The sequence below is a fragment of the Nanorana parkeri genome, unplaced genomic scaffold, assembly GCF_000935625.1.
Source record: "Nanorana parkeri isolate BGI_ZX_2015 unplaced genomic scaffold, ASM93562v1 scaffold1038, whole genome shotgun sequence".
Lineage (NCBI taxonomy): Eukaryota > Metazoa > Chordata > Amphibia > Anura > Dicroglossidae > Nanorana > Nanorana parkeri.
In genome coordinates this window covers 199,235-217,148 of record NW_017307306.1, presented here as the reverse complement: position 1 = coordinate 217,148, position 17,914 = coordinate 199,235, and the positions used below count along the sequence as shown (strand labels likewise).

Genomic DNA, 17,914 nt, shown 5'->3' with positions numbered 1-17,914 from the left:
TTTAGAACCATGGTTCTCAACTGGTGGGTCGTGACCCAAAAGTGGGTCGCGGCCCCATGTCCAGTGGGTCGCCAGATGCCTTCCACTTTTCTAGGTGAGAGTATCCTTGTCCTCCCCTTAGAGAAGCACTGTCAGTTCTCGCACCGAGCAGCCATTCAAAAATATGAAGCCCGGTGCCGAGTGTCGACTTGAGGTGGGGCTATGGCCGCGAGGGAGCTCCATCCATACCTGCATTGCTTACAGCTCATCACTTTCTGGCTCCCGGTACCTCTACGGGCACACACGGGAGCTTTACAAGCAATACACATATGGATGGAGCTCCATCACAGCTCAGCAGCCCACACTGGACCCCAGGTTGAGGATCCACTCCAATTTGCATAATGGCAACCCAAACACACCTCCTGCCCACAGTTCGATCGCCTGCACCGGAAAGCGCAGTACTGCAACAGGGAACATTGCAGTGCAACTTGGGTCGCGACTTAATGACCGAGGACAAATGTGGGTCCCGAGGTTAAACAGGTTGAGAACCACTGATTTAGAAGATGTATTAAACATCTAAAACCATTAAATATGGACATACATGTGTATATACACATATTCTAATCAAGGCAATGCATGGGCATTTTGAGCTGCGTGCTAGAGAATGCGTTCTTGGAGATGTTATGTTTATTTGTTAATGGTACTAAATGCCCTTTTACATCATGTTGTGGGCTTTATTAGCTGTTCTTTGATCTTTTACTGCATTGTGTGTTAAATTCTATAACCAAACATTAATTTTTCAGTGTAACAAATGAGATCCCAGTAGCCTGATGTGCAGAAAAGCTGTGTATGACTTGTATAGTCCTTTTTGGGCATGTTGCAGAAATTTTCAACTTGCTTGTTTTTGCTTTCTAGATATATGTACCATGTTTTAACAAAGAACACCACTGTCACAGATCAAAACCGCAATTTATTAGTGGAGACAATTCGGTCCATCACAGAGATTCTTATCTGGGGGGATCAAAATGACAGCTCTGTTTTTGAGTAAGTGGTATTTAAGGCTTACTGTTTGATAACAAATACTGGATCATTTTATGGATGACATATTCTTTGGGAACAATAGATGCAATAGTGGCATAAAAATGTTAACATAATAATTTGTTGTATATTGCATTTCTCCTGGCAATTTAAACTTAATTAAATTTAGATAGTGACTAGGAATAGTGTGTCTGTTTGTTTAATGGGATATTCTTCATTCCTCGAAAAATTCCTGTGGTATAAATTCACAACATTATGTACATGGCTCAGCAGTCTGGGAAATGTAACATATAGCACAGTGCAGTGTAAAAAGTGCAGAATATTGGGGTACATAGCATGTTGTACAGCACATTTTACAAATTGCAGCCCTTTTATGTTGGTGGCTGGAGTAAATTCTCCCCTTGCACTAGCAATCCGCACTGCAGGGGTTAAGTGCTGGATTTGGTCTAGGTAGAAAAAAAACCCAAAGTTATACTCGCCCAATCCTATGAGTTGTTCTTGAAATAGAAATATTGCAAGCAGACAGGCACTTTATTGCAGAAGAGACATGCTTTGTCTTCTGCAATAAAACAAAGTTACTGCCTCTTCCCAATCTTCTTTAAAATATACACTGAACTGTGCATGTGTGCAAGTTACGGCATCCTGACCAGGTCAATCAAGATGGCGGAAGATCCCAAACCCGTAAAAACACCGGGTGCAGATGTGGATTACAACGAGGGGAGGTGTTTTATTCTGATTTAAGTCTTTGTACAACTTTTTATGGGATCTTTTTGTGGTACTGCATCAGATACTATGTCCACAGCACCACTCTGGTCTAAAACATTTGTGATCTAAAATAATTCAATCAAATTCATCTGACATGCTCTGCTCTTAGTAAAGTCATCATGCTTTGAATATTGAATGGTACCGGTTTAATGATTTCCTAAATTTACTTGACGTTTCTGTATTACAGCTTTTTTCTGGAGAAGAATATGTTTGTGTTCTTCCTAAACATCTTGCGGCAGAAGTCTGGTCGCTATGTTTGTGGGCAGCTTCTTCAGACACTGAATATGCTGTTTGAGAACATAAATCATGAGACATCTCTTTGTAAGTCTAAATGGAAGCTGACTTTATTGATAAAAACATAGAAAAAATGTAATATTGCAAAAACAGAAATAGTGAATCATGTACAGCATAAAAAGTAAAGAGCAGTTTCGGTTTCCTGTCAGAAGCACTAGAGAGTTCTTTCAACTTTACAATATCACTGAGCATATTGCGACTCTATGTCTGATCTCCTTGGTTTTCATGCCTATTTTCCAGCTGTCCTTTTGCAGACAGGCTCTTTCTGCTTCCAGCCAGCTGTACTGGAAGCTTTCTTATACATTTACATCCACCTCACTATTTTGCAGTACCTGCTTATTTATAAATGTTGTCGTCATTCTGTTTCACACTGGAGAACACAGACCGTGGAATGATTGTATGCCCAGCTAATGAAGGCCGTGGACAACTTTCCCTTACAGCATACAGCAAATAAAATGGACACACACATTTAGGGAAAGACACACACAATTAGGCTTGCACACTGAACTTTAGTTTTTATATACAGTCCAATAAAGATAAAAGATACTGGCTGCTCTATCAACCATACAGAGACACAGGGGCTTCACGTTTTTTTTTTACTTAAATGGAGAGTAGACCATCACAAGTGTGCTTTTTTTTTATTTGAAGAGGCAATGCAAAAATAAATTATCGTTTATTTAAAGCCCATTTTCACCTTTGCAGAGGTATTTTTTTTAAAAACATGTCCATGTACACTGAGGGTACGTGAAGCAGGCATAAACAGTTGTATTGTATGAACCAGAAACTTTTTCTGTTAGCTTTCCTCTTCATATCCTCATGAAAATGGCCGCCTCTGAGCTCTGCAGGCAATGTGTGTATATTACAACTGAGGTCTCCACTCCCCCTCTCATTAGCATGGCAACCACCCTTGACTGTGTATTGTGTGTAAAGCTGATGTTTAGTGATTGTGTTACATAGAATCAAAGGAAGGGGGGAAGCTGTATACAGCCTGCTTTACATTCTGACCTTGTTGTCAGACTCCATTTCCTGTGGAGAAAATTTTGAAATGGTAGGATTCAGGCCTAATAAAAACTGTATAAAAAAAAATGAAACTTCATGAAAATTAGCACACGTATACATAATGTCTGCACCTCTACAATACCACAATAAATGCTAATCACTTACAAAAGTGGACATTGACTTTAAGATGTACAGTGTAGAGATGGGAAGGCATGTGCCGATGCCAAATATTTGGTGAGTACTCGCCCAAATGCTCCGATGCCTTGTCTGATACCTGGGCTTCCGGTATCAGGAAGCCGGGCAGCGAGTCATTACATGCTGCCCGACTTCCTGATTGGCCGGGCAGCCAGCTACATACTTGTGACTTGGTCGCGAGGAAGGGGTGCAGTGTGTAATAAAGCTCTGCCTAGCTTCTTGATTGGTCGGCAAACTGAGAAATCCGGAAGCAGGGCGGCGAGTCATTACTGCCCCCCCGGCTTATTGATTGGCCAGAAAGCAGATTTCTTGCTCCCTCATCACCAGCTCCGACCAATTGGGAAGCTGGGCAACGAGTCATTACACGGCACCGGGCTTCCTGATTGGCCAAAAAAAGCCGGCTCCATGCTTCCTCATAACTTGGTGACGAGTGAGCATGGAGACGGCTTCCATGCTAATCGGGAAGTTGGGTGGTGAGTCTTTAAACGCCGCCCGGCTTCCTGGCTAATCAGTAGCTATTGAGTTATTGAGCAAATTTGTCTCCAGGTCAAGGGATCATCTAACTGTGGCAGTGGATGCTCTGCTGACTCTATGGGATCAGTTCAAACTGATCTGCTCTTTTCCTTACCTGAAACTCCTTGCTCATCTCTGCAATTTCCTGTAGGCAGCAGCAAAACCCAGTGTCTCAGAATACTTCTACCCTCTTTTCCTTTAATGAACTCCAAGAAAAAGACTTTATGTAAAGTAAAAAATCCTGTTTTCTCTTTGTTTACAGTAAAGGCGGTTTCCAGTTATCTTTGCAGAATAGGTTGTTTGAGATCTAATCTGATGCCCCCTTGCATGGGGCCAAAACACCTCGTGTAGATTTTTGTAATGCCAAAAAAGATGAAATGTTAAAATATCCTTTTCTCCTTTCCCCAGATTACTTGCTGTCCAATAATCACGTGAATTCCATTATTGTCCACAAATTTGACTTCTCTGATGAGGAAATTATGGGTTATTATATTTGCTTCCTGAAAACCCTTTCTGTAAAGCTGAACAGTCACACTGTCCATTTCTTCTACAATGAGGTGAGTTAAACTGAGATCTTGAACAGATTTGTATTTTAAAGCAAAAACAAAAGCTTCTTTATGTTGGAGAAAAATCTTGATAAAATGTTATGAATGCATATGCCATATTTCTCTAATTTCTCAAATATTCATTGTTCAATATGTCACGTTAAATTATTTACATGTGGTATACTTGCTTCCTACATGATATTTTTTATACTTTGCAAATCAGAGAGTACCAGCTCCATCTAGTTGCTATACCCCTACACTTGCTTAAGATCCCAGTTTACATAAGTGTTCTGAGGAAGTAGATCATCTTTTCTTTCTTCTGCTTTGCTGCATCTAGACATATGCTAGTGCTTGAAGATTCTTTAATAAAGCAGCTTATGGCAGTTTTATGTCAGATCCTTATATCCTAGATCAGGGGTGCCCATTAGGTAGATCGTGATCTACCAGTAGCTCTCAAAGCTGATGCTGGTAGATCAGGAAGGGTGTGAATGGCGGCCCCTTTATTCCATTTTGGTATATTTATTTTGCTGTGCACACATGATTATCTATTAGCCTGAGTTTGCTGAGCCAAGCTCCCTGACACCTTTCTGGTGGATACTGGTGGTTGAAGTGCTATGTATTACATCAAAGAATATTAGTTTACACAGCCTGTTGCACTGCACTGTTTGCAAAATACAGCAAGGTGAGCCTGGAGGATGAGCAAGGAGAGACAGCCAGGAGAGAGAGCAAGGGGAGACAGCCAGTAAAGAGAGCAAGGAGAGACAGTCAGCAGAGAGATAGCAAAGTTTTTTTTCGTTGGTAGATCTCATGTAGCTCGTCATTTGAAAAGTAGATCTTAACACAAAAAATTGTGGGCACCCCTGTCCTAGATAGTCTTATCAGCAGGTAGTGGTTCCAGTGTCTTCCTAGACCGGCTAAATATTGGTACTTCACTGAAGCAGCATCTGACTTTTAACTGTGGTGACCTCACTAGTAACTGTGCTTGTACTGCATGGAACTCCATAGAAAACTCCATAGAAAAATGTTTGTACTTATCCAGAGACCCAAACACCACTTAATTAACCCTTTCACCATAATTAGGTCATTATTTGCATTACTCAACAATCCATAACTCGGTTAAAACATGTAGAAAAATCTTATCCGAACCCACAGGGAGGCTTAGATCACAGTAGTTATAAATAAGGATCGGAGTAGCAAAAAAGTATCAACAATGTATAAATTTATTACAAAATACAAAAATCAAAATGGTTGTACATGACTTGCATCATTTAGCACAACCCCCAACCTATGCACCCATTAAAACTATAGTCAGGTTGAAAATAAAAAGACACAAGTCCATCGAGTTCAACCTATGCCCACAGCTGCCCCTTGTTGATCCAGAGGAAGGCAGAAAAACCCCTATAAAGCATGGTTCAATTTGCTCCAACAAGGGAAAACAGATCCCTTCCTGATCCCATAAGGCACATGTGTCAAACTCAAGGCCCAGGAGCCGAATCCGGCCCACCAGGCCATTTCGTAGACTTCTACTTTCAGATCTAGGTATTAAGTTATTACTAAAACCAGTGATAATCGAATGCAGAGGCAATTATGATAACGATTAGATACATTAATATAGTCTCAAGGGCCTGTTCACAAGACGTCCGTTTTCTGGGCTGACCTGATCCGTACGCTCCTGCACTAAAAATGTATCCCTATGTGTTTTATGGGCTACAGTTCTCACGTGCGCAGTCCGTTCAGGTTACGAAAAAATACTGCATGTCACATTTTGTACGGTCAGGAAACGGACCGGAAACGCAAAACACGTAAAAATGCACTGCACTGCAGCTAACATACTGACAGCCCCACTCCAGCAAAAAAAAAAAAAAAAACGCGACAAAAATGCACTGCATCAGTAGCACCACGTCTGCAGATCCGCACCTGATGCGGACCTGATATCATGTGAACGGGTCCTTAAGGCCCTTTGAGGGCAACCATAATGTTGATGCGGCCCAAGATTAAATTGAGTTTGACACCCTTGCCATAAGGCAATCAGATATTCCCTGGATCAGCAATCTCTGATGATATACCTATAAGAACAAAATATCCAGTAATATTCTGTGCATTTTAAGAATACATCTAGATGTTTTTTAAAACAATTAACCGAGTTAGCTAGAACTTGCTCCTGGGGGAGTCTATTCCACATTTTCACAGCTCTAACTGTGAAGAATCCTTTCCATATGCAAAGGTTAAACCTCTTTTCCTCCAGACGCAAAGAGTGCCCCCTTGTCCTTTGCAGGGACCTGCATGGGACCTGCATGTTTTTAGTCCCCAAGTGCATAACTTTACATTTATCAACATTAAACCTCATTTGCCAAATAGATGCCCAATCATACAGAGCATTCAGATCTGCTTGTAGGTTGGAGACATACTGTACGGACTGTATTCCACTACATAACTTGGTGTCATCTGCAAACACAGAAATAGTACTTTTAATCCCCAATTCTATGTAATTTATAAATGGGTTAAACAGTAAGGGGCTCAACACTAAACCTTGGGGGACACCACTAACAACCTCAGACCATTCACAGTATGAATCATTGATCACCACTCTCTGAATACGGTCTTTAAGCCAGTTTTCTACCCAATTACAGATGGAATGCTCTATACCTACTGACCTTAACTTATTAGCCGCATGTGGGGAACTGTTTCAAACGCTTTTGCAAAGTCCAAGTATACTATATCCACAGCCATTCCTCTGTCCAATTTATTACTCCCTCATAAAAAGAAAGTAGGTTTGTTTGACAACTTCTGTCTTTTGTGAATCCGTGCTGACTATAGCTTATAAAATTATTTTCAAGCAAAAACAATTGCATGTGATCCTTGAACAAACTTTCAATTATCTTCCCAACTATTGAAGTTAAACTTACAGGTCTGTAATTACTTGGTAAAGACATCGATCCTTTTTAAATATAGGCACCACATTGGCTTTGCGCCAATCCATCGGTACCAAGCCAGTCATTAGAGAGTCTCTAAAAATTAAATATAATGGCTTTGAAATTACACAGCTCAATTCTTTGAGGACACGTATGTGTAAGCCGTCTGGTCCAGGTGCTTTGTTCACCTTAATTTTGTCTGTTTTTGGACCATATCAATAGTCAACCATTGTGGTTCAGTAGAGGCTATGGCACTGCTATCCCCAATATGAACTTGAGTTACATCGTTGTATCTCTAGTAAGTCAGGTTGAAAATAAAAAGACACAAGTCCATCGAGTTCAACCTATAGAGATACAGAGAAAAAGATGCACAGAGCTGAAGAAAGTATTTAATAGATTTGCCTTCTCTTTGTCCCCAGTTACAAACCCTGAGTTATCTTTTAAGGGGCCTTTTAAGGGGCCGACATGCTCAGTCCTGATTTTTTTACTATTAATATATTTAATGAATTTTTGGGGGTTAATCTTGCAATCGTTTGCAACCTGTTGTTTTGAATCTTTGCAAGCTTTATTTCCTTTTTACATATTATTATATTCTTTGTAGCTTTCAAATGACACAGGGGTATGGAATTCCTATCGCCCGGTCTGTGTTGGAGGGCAGGTTCCATGAAGAGAACCTGTCACCTCCAAACTATCATATAGAGGATTTTAAATCCCTATGTGATAGGAATAAAATAAGGTGGGGGGGGAAAAAAAAAGTAAAAAATAATAAAAAAAAAAAAAAGTTATAAAAAAGTAAAAAAAAATGAAATATATATTTTTTTAAAAAGTGACAATGTAAAAAAAAAAAATGAAAACGAACCCCGCTGCCCCCTGCCATCTGCATGCAAATAAACGCAAGCATAGGACACTGTGTGTGTGCGTTGAGTGCTGCCGCCATTTCACTGTGCCATATTGTGGTAGCGAGGCAGCAGAACTCTCTCACACGCACAGTGTGCATTAAAGGGCAAGTTTACTTTCCCAGGTAATATGGAATTACCCGATCAAATCTGGCCCCCATCTCTCCCAAACCCCCCATCCGCATCGAGCCGGCTTCCTGGCCAATCAGGTCATGACCTGATTGGCCAGGAAGCTGGCTCCATGCTGATTGGCCGTGAAACCGGCTTCCCAGCCATTCACAATCAAGCTGGCCAAACAACAACAAACTATTCTATCAGTCCTCCGAATTATAGAATCCACTATTACCACAACCTGTCTAGGCCTTCCTGCATTACCCTCACCACCTGGACTAGATGTGCTGCTCTCACGGCTGTTGGGGGTAGCAGTGACATCTAGGGCTGCCAATTCTGAGTCTGCCACCCGCACATCTTCACCCAACTTAGCAAATTTGATCCTACCTGATCATCCTCACATACCCCTCCACATCAACCCCATTAACTGCCTGCTCAGTGATCAGCAGGCTCCTTTCAAGGTTGTCAAGTCTCCTCAGTGTTGCATTCCGCTCTTCCAGATCTCTAATGTGAGCTTTGAGAAGTGCAATCTGCTCACATCTGTCAAAGCGGTATTCACCCTGGAGCTGCGGCTCCATTTGTGCATACATGTGGCACAGTGTGCACTGAACAAACTTTTCAACCATGCTAACAAACATGATCCCAGTTGCAATATTTATATAATTGATATGAAAATAAAGATATTACTTACAGTTCAAAACGCCAATTTTTTAACGCCACTTAGCTCACAGGCACTTTGTTCCCAAGCCCTGTGTGAGCAAGTTCAAAGTGAGTGGTGCACTAGCTTATAGTACACCTGCTTAATGAGACACACCAGAGACCAGTTAACCGCTCCCCCTAACCAGAGAGCTGCAAACCTGAGAGAGAAAAAAAAAGGAACAGTTTGAAAACTGACAGAAAAGGAAAAAGTGTTTTTAAATACTACAAAGGGTCTAAAAAGGAGCAGAGACGACAAGTATTCCACAAACAAAGCACTCAGCACTCGCTATATGCCAAACAGCACAAATCCAATTTCTTAATGCCACTTAGCTCACAGTCACTTTGTTCCCAAGCCCTGTGTGAGCAACTGGAATGTCCGTGTAAAAAGCTATCTGTTGGGAAAACTAAACGCCGACTACGCATTAGAATAGGTGAACACCTAAGGTATATTAAAAACAAAGATGATGAAAGCCCAATTGCGCAACATTTTGCCAAACACCATAATAGTTCACCATCCGCTCTCAAAGTAAAGGGGATTTGATAAAAAAAATGTTTTCTAACGACTGTGATCTAAGCCTGTGGGCTCGGATACGTTTTTTTTTTCTACTGCATGGAACTCACTGCACGACAGTGTCATGCCAGATCATCAAATCTCCATCAAAACATCACGTTACTGCAGTGGTTCTCACCAGCTTTTCTTCTTTTTTTTTTGAAATTCTATTTTTTTTATTCAAAAGAAATTTTTTTCAGATATAAAACAAAGGTACAAAACTACAAAACAAGTAACATTGTCATACAGTAAGGGGTAATACAATCAAGGTGTGATGCATTGTCATAAAACAATTGAACCACATGAATTCTCATTACTGCTCCCTGTCATATGCAAAAAACACATAGCTTCCCTGGTACCACATAGTAAATGGGGCGATAGCTGGGACACAATAGAGGGTCTTTATCAGGCTTTGGTAGAACAGTTATATGAGCAGACAGGGCATCAAAGGGGGCCCCCCTCTCCGAGGAGATCGAGTTCAAGGCTTGCAATAGGTGCGGATTAAGGATGTTAAGGAAAAGGCTTTGTAGTAGGAGATCGGAAACCCATCGGGTCCTGGGGCCTTGCCAGTCTGTGTCTGTTTAATGGCGGATTCTAGCTCTTGAGAGGACAAAGGGTCTTCTAAGAGAGGGACGATGTCGGCAGGTAGACAGGGGAGGTGCGAGTCGAGCAAATATTGTCGAATACGCTGTTGTCGTTGAGATAGGGCAGGGAAGGTTGTACAGAGAGGAGTAGTAATCTCGAAATGCCACCGCTATATCCTCCGTTAAATGGAGGGTAGTGTCTGTGGAGGACTTGATAGCCGGTATAAACGTTTTTGAGCATTGATGGCGGAGCGCCCTGGCCATTGACCGGCTGCAGTGGTTGCCATACTCATAGAAATGTCGGCGGCACTTCGAGATGGCCGCTCTAGCCTTCGTAAGGCACAAAGTGCGAAGCGATTCCCGTAATCTAGATAAGTCGGAGGATGTTACCGGGTCTGGACATCGTTTATGTAGGAGTTCCAAGGAATTAATCTGGGACAATAAAGAGCTGATTTGCTGTGTTCGCTGACGTTTAAGTCTAGATCCCATTTTGATAAGTGTACCCCTTTTATATATGCTTTGTGAGCCTCCCAGACCACATATGGGGAACATTCCGAGGGGGTGTTCAGACTGAAGTAGGCCCTCCCTTAAAGTCCCCTCCTACTACTAGCTGACCCTCCCTGAAGTCGTCTATCCGCTCCAAAACCCGATCCAAGAATGTGAGCTGACTGATTAGGTAAGTAGACATTGACCAAGGTAACTACAGTTGCACCGATCTTCCCCTTAATCATAAGCAGTCTGCCCTCCTCACCGGCGAACATGTCGAGCTGGGACCATGGGACTGACTGAGACAAGAGGATGCTAACCCCACGGGATTTCTTATCTGGGGAGTAACTATGATACACCGTGGGGTAGTAACGGTCTCGGCGCGTAGGGGGTTTAGCCGCTGAGAAATGAGTCTCCTGGAGGAACCCTATTTGAGTCCGTTGACGGTGTAGCTCAGAGAGTATCGTCCTCTGCTTTTCAGGTATATTAAGGCCTCTAACATTATACGAAACCAACTTAAGTGGGGCCATAATGGTGTGAGAGATGGGGGCCAGGGACAATGGGGGGAGACACTAGGGATTGAGAGGTGACGGAATGAACAGTCAGTCGGCAACCGGCTGTAGGGAGGAGGGGAATTAGGGAGAGAGACAGAAAGAGGATGGAAGAGGGGGTGAGGCTGGAAGACAACTAATGGAAGCGAACAACCGCTTCTGAATTACCCTCACAAGGGTAAACACCCAGGGAGAGTAGGGCCTATTGGGGGAAGCAACCAAAAACAGGGAACTCGGAGGTATCCAAACGTTCCGGGCACACGACTTAACATTCGATAATGCAAATTATAAAACAATAACCAACCAACTCTTTCCTAGTTATTAAGGGGAGTGGGAAAAACAAAACAAAAACAAACAAAAAAAGGGGGGGAGAAGGGTACTTGGTGTAAGCTCGAACCCGTTCCACTTAAAGGTGCAAACTATCTCCTAAAAACCCCCTGTAAACTGCAACCCTGTATGTTAGGGGCATAGGCACATAGCCCTGTAAGAGGGCAAGCCCGCAAAGCACTGAGTCCCCGAGAAGCTCACCCGTCTCGTCTGGTCCACCGGTCCCGGCGGAACGGAAAGGGGAGGATGCATACAGTATCTATCTACCTCGCGAGTAGGTCAAGGCCCCCACTGGTCATCCCCAGCAACTTGGCACTACAGGTGAGCTCCGCGGGGACCTCCCAGACACCCACTCAGCCCACATGTATTATGAATTAACATTAGGTAGGGAAGCAGGGGGTAAGGGAGCACCTGAGAAAAGAACATAGCAGAGTATTATAACGCTAAACACTACAATGCACGTCCCGTTAGTCGATACTGCATAAATTCACAGACCTGTGGCATGTGGGGAGGGGGAGGTTATGACTGCACGTGTCCGCCGGTGAGGTCCCTTCAGGGGGGGAGCGGCCGGCGGCTACCACCAACACCCACCGAACATAACCACATGCGCAAGAACATTACCAGTGCCTGGCACAGTAGAGATAATATCGGTACATGTGTACCCATCGCATACCTAGGAACATAATCGTACAATTAGAAAATAAAATGAACATCGGCAGTAATGCTATGCAGTAAAGATAACCTCGTGAAAGTACTTGTAAAATATCTTGACCCCAAGAGGGGTCACTCACGCGGTAGGCATCTCTGGCGCGGGCTGTATCATATGGTACCCCAAATCAGGGCCACAATGGACCGCGAAAGGGAGAGTTCACTCTGGGGGAGGTCCTTTTTAGGGCAAGATTTCGGGGAAGTTTCTCATTTGGCATCCGCGTACAAAAAGGATAGAAAAAGTGTTACGGTTCAGGGTGCATGGGCCGGGGCGGTGAAAGCCGTCTTATCCGGCGGGCAGGACTGGCCCTCCCAGGGGTTCCGTTTCGGTTACGTGAAGGTGCTGAGCCTCGTGGAGAACGGGAGCGTCGTGCGGGCGACTCTGAATCCAGTGAAGGCTGCCCGGTCTTCTGTGGAAGCAGCCAGTTAGGCACCTCAAAGGGAGAGAGCTCCAGGAAATGGAACAGGTCCGGCAGGGCAGCTGGGGATCGCAGGAGGAAAGTTCTTTCCGATTTCCGGACAATCAGATGAAAGGGGTATCCCCAGCGGTAGGATGCTCCAACCGATCTGATAGCGTCCAGCAAAGGTTTCAGCATACGTCTCATTTGCAGGGTATGTCTGGACAAATCAGGATAAAGGTGGATGGTGGCTCCATCAAACTCAATGGAGCCTTTTCACCAGTCCTGTCGCATTAATTCCTGGTCTGGTCGGATCTGCCGCTCTGATGCCTCCGTTTCTGCCGCCGATGGCACGTCGCGTCCCGGCGACCGCGCCGTAGGAAAGTCCGGGGATGCGGTGCTGCAGGTAGGCCGCATATCCGTGGGGGTGTCCGGACACACGAAAAGTTTTTTTAAAGCAGTTTTCGGGGTGGACCACTGCCCCTTCTGCTTGCCTTCCATGGGTGGATTAGGGGGTGGAAGAGGATGGAAAGAGTGGGGTTTGTGGATAGTCGGGCCCGGAGCTGCAGGGTAGCACTCACACGTCCATGGCTTGGCCACGCCCCCCCTCACCTGCTTTTCAGGGTCAGACTGAACTTGAGATTATGAGCTGGCTCTGAAGACATGCCTGGTGGTAAGTAGGCTTTTTTCACTGCTGTTACTCTATCCCCAGGTTTTTTTATAATCTGGCAGCCTCTTTATTCACACTAATGCCCTGTGGTTTTCCTGAAGCTGTTTTTCTGCATTCCCCATCATCCGTTGTAGTAAGGTCATCTGCCCACACTTCAGGCCCCATGTTGCTGATGCCTTTTTGGGCATAAGAAGCCTAACTGCAGCCTAAATATTCCCTTTGCATTAGGTAGCGGCCCAATTAATTCCTATGTGTAAGCCGTATTCTGCTGGGCGGCTAGAGGCTGCCATGAGTACGGCTTACCTATAGAAATAAATAGGCCTGCAACATGTATGCACCAAAGGAAGACGCAGCAGGGATGCTTTACCAGAAAAGGCTGTGTAGCACTGGCAAAGACAGCAGAGCGAAGTTCACTGGATCGAGGAGTAAAGTACGTAATGATGGTAAGGCAGCTAGCATTCTCAGAAGGAGAATGTACTTAAAGTATAATTAAAGCCTTGGGTTTTTTGCATGAATCTACTGCTAGCAAGCAGTAGATATATGCAAAAACATTAACACCAAAAAATCACCAAAAGATTAAAACTTACCTGTGTCTCAGCAGCGAGCTCCCGTTCGAAGTTTGAAGATTCTCAGGCGGTCGCAAAGGATCATGGGGCGGGCGCATGTTCAGTAGAGATTTTTGGCCGTGAGAAGAGGACACAGGTTAAGTCAATGCAGGCAGGGCAGCGTGCACCCCCACAGACTGTAGGACACAGAAGACACAACAGTCAGTGCTGGATCAGAGACCCGGCACCAGCGCTGGAGGGACTCCTGAAAACTACTGCAAAGAAGAAGAAGCTGATTGGATCAAGAGGCATCATTTAAGGTAAGTCTTTACACCAGCATAGGGGAGGGAAATTTAGACATTAATGTCAAATTAAGTCCTGACAGGTTTTGTTTGAATTAAGAAAGAACATACTTTAGATCATTGGTTCTCAACTGGTGGGTCGCGACATGCCTTCCTTCTAAGTGAGAGACTCCTCAGCCTCCCCGTAGCGCAGCACCCTTGGTTCTTGCAGCCATTCAAAATATTGCCCTGCGTGTCAGCTTGAGGTGGATGTATGGCTATCAGGGAGCTCCATCCATACGTGCATTGCTTACAGCTCCCACATGTGCCATGTAGAGGTGCCTGGACTGCACTGACATCACATTCTGGCTCCTGGCATCTCTACAGGGGAAGCAAAGGAGCTGTACAAACAATGCACATATGGATGGAGCTCTGTCGCAGCACAACAGCCCGCACTGGACACCAGGCTGAGGATCCATTCCCATTGTCATATATGGTAGGAAGACTGGGTGGATCTTTAAAAGAAAACAAAATATCATTTTTTTGGGAGTGTGTATGTGTGTGTGTGAGAATGTGTCTGTAGTTGTGTGTGTCTCAGTGTCTTTAAGGGGCAGTTCACACTAGTACAGTACGTTAATCACACAGTCCCAAGCGATTAATGCACTAACACGCATTTGCACCTACTGCATGTTCTGATGCGGAAGGTGCATTGCGTTGCCATTAATTTGAATGACACCCCAAACGAACCTCCCACCCACAGTCTGATCGCCTGCACCCAAATGCCCGGTACTGCAATGCCGCACATTCCATTGCAGTGCGACTTGGGTCACGACTTAATTACCAAGCACAAATGTGAGCCCTGAGGTTACACAGGTTGAGAACTACTGCTTTAGATGATACTTTACATGTTTTTATGCAGCTGGAACGCTGTGCTACTTCATAATTTAATTTAAAAGTGTGTGTCTGTGTGTGTGTCTGTGTCCTGTACATCATCCTTATTTGGCCAACTCAAACCCTAGTTTTGTTGAAAATTCAAATTGGTAATTAAACACAATGATCGTGGTTTTCTTTTGTGTAGTGTACATTGCGCCTGTCACAAGCTGGGTACAGCAGAATTGCTGGAAAAACTGCAAATTTCCATTACCACCATGCAGAAGGAGACCAAAAGAAGGTCACAGCTAGTATTATATGCTTACTAGCAGCATCTAGCTATTTACCATATTTACATTGTTTTCTTGTGCAATCCTTTTTATTTGATATTGGTAAGAAAATACATGAATAACAACATTTACACATTGCATACATTTCAGAAGAAATCAAATTAATATTTATATATATTTTCTTAAAATCTTTAATAGAAGGGGATATGGCTTGGCACATGTCAGAGATGGCCAAATTACTGCTGTAGCACATAAAATAATGGTGGCTGCATATAAACCACCTCAATGTTTTTATAAGCCCTGAATACAGAAAATACAAACAATATGCGAATGTTAACAATGGATAGCTGTTCATACAATTTTTGGATTTATGAAGAATTGTAGTTTAAGCTTATGTATTCCTCTAATGCAGTAATTATAGCACACAGTTTCCTTTTAGATGCTTTCACTGTTTGAAGATGAACTCCAGGATGTACATCACTTTATGTATTTAGGCCCCTTTCAGTCAGAGTAAGCAATCTGCTGTAACAATTTATCATCAGAGTTCTTACTTTTCTTCTCATTTCTCAATTTTAGCTGTTAGTGATGTCACATCCTCCTATGTACAGATCAGTCCTTCCTGCAGCCAGTGGAAGGATCTAGGTATCCAGTGCGTGTCATGTCCTGGCAGAGAGTGCTGACTACATCTCCCATGAGGCATTGTGAAATAGAGAATGTTATAGGAGTGTATAGGCAGAACTGAGGGTGGAGATGGGAAGAGCTACAAAGTGCTAGATACGCCACTGACTTTTTTTTTTCTGACTGCAGGGAATAGATATATTACAGGTGCCTCTAAATGACAAATTCCCCTGCTTTAAAGTCATCCTACCTCCTCCTAACAGCAGAGCGTCTGGCTGTGTGGAATAGTGATGTCCAGTTCATGAACGGTTCTTTTGCGTCGATTATTTTCAGTGAAATGGATGAATCTATTCATTTGACTGAACTGATACATTTAAAACAGCTCAGTGTTGCACACCTCAGTGAGAGCCCGTCTGGTAATATGATCCTAGAGCGAGAGAGCTCAGCTCCTCCCTGCAACCAATCGGAGAGCTAACAATGCACTGAGAATCAGAACTTGCAACAGTTCTCAGTCAATAGTACACCAGTACACTGAATCAAAGGGAGATAGCAGAGTCTGGATCAGAGGAGATCCTCATTTAACCATTTCGCTGCCACCGCCGTAAGGCATACGGCAGAACAAAAGTGTTCCCGGCTGGCCAGCTCAGTATGCCTTACGTCGGTGGCATTTACAGTTCTGCTATAAGCTCATGGTCGATTTAGCGACCATAAGCTTATAGCAGAACTGTTCCCCAGACTGTTCCCCAGACTGTCCCCTTCAAAATAATAGCTGTCATCAGCGGCTCACAAGCCGCTTATGACCGCTATTACCGAAAATACCGGGCACTGGTGCTGATGTCAGTTTCCGGATGACAGCGGCTCTGTGCGTGGCCGAGCAGAGGATCGATCGTGTGATCACTCCAGTGTTTGTAAATAACTGGGGACACATAGGGGCTTGGCAGCGAAAGATTTTGCGATCTGCAAAAATAGTGCTCGCAGAATTTTTGCGGATCGCACTGGACTGGAACACAGGCACCGATGCAAGCGATCGCACTGTGGGCGAGGGGCCTGCCGGCGGAGCCTGGCTGCGGTGCCATTGACTTCAATGCACCGCCACGCCCCCTCCCGCCCCTGAATGCAGGTGTTTTTTCGTTGGTAGATCTCAATGAGCTCGTCATTTGAAGAGTAGATCTCCAGACGAAAAATAGTGGGCGCCCCTGATGTAAAAGATCCAAACTTCTCATCGCTAGAGTAAGGCCCCATTCACACCGCGCGATATCGCTCTCCAATGCATGGCAATGGGGCTCTGTCCGTCGCTGTCGCAGGTCGTGCGTCGCTACAGCAGGACCCTTTTTGGAGTGGATTTTGCCGGCATTCTTGTTTGTTCAATGCAACCATTTGCGCGATATTGCGCGACAAACCGCGCGATATTGCGCAATTTGCAAATCGCGCGATATTGCGCAATTTGCAAATCGCGCGATATTGCGCAATTTGCAAATCGCGCGATATTGCGCAATTTGCAAATCGCGCGACAAACGCGCGATTTGCGAATCGCTCAGTCTGAATGGGGCCTTAAAGAGCAGTATGACTTTACACAGAGATCCTGCTCCCCCCTGTCTTAGAGGTGGTGACAGAGCAGAGAGCTCTGCACTGAGAGTGGGTGGGGTCAGACTAGCAGTCCACAGCTTCCCTACTCCACCCACTGCAGGGTATGCTGGGATGTCATCACTTCCCTGCTGTCTGCAATAGAACTACAGGAGGAGGTTATTAGACCACAGGCTAGGCTGATAGACTGCACAGTCTATTTTTTTTTCTAGGGGAATGGATGTCTTACTATTTGTTCTTCTCTCTTCATTAAATATTGTTTGACACTGCTGCTTGAGCTGGTCTCATCAGCTATCCAGATTGGTATTTCCTCAGACTAGCTTTGAAATGCTGTACCCTGACCCTGCTAGACTGGATGTTGTGGGGCTAGTCTGGAATTGACTTTTTGACACTGGTTTCTTTCCAGACCCTGTTTTGGTAACAAGAGCTGTTGGCATTGCCTCTGTGTTTGCCCTATCTCTGAAGATTTATGAATGGGGACTAGCACTCACTACAGAAGCTCCTCC

The 17,914-nt window shown here is 44.1% G+C and overlaps 1 protein-coding gene across 1 annotated transcript in view; it reads left to right on the top strand.

The window, feature by feature from the left end:
- The window catches only part of LOC108796011 (protein CLEC16A-like), a 43,451-nt gene that overhangs the window by 7,741 nt on the left and 17,796 nt on the right, over nt 1-17,914 (top strand). Inside the window, exons 2-4 of the mRNA XM_018567375.1 lie at nt 895-1,023; nt 1,970-2,103; nt 4,192-4,340. Of these exons, the coding sequence (XP_018422877.1) occupies nt 895-1,023; nt 1,970-2,103; nt 4,192-4,340 (412 nt within the window). The remainder of the gene's footprint in view (nt 1-894; nt 1,024-1,969; nt 2,104-4,191; nt 4,341-17,914) is intronic.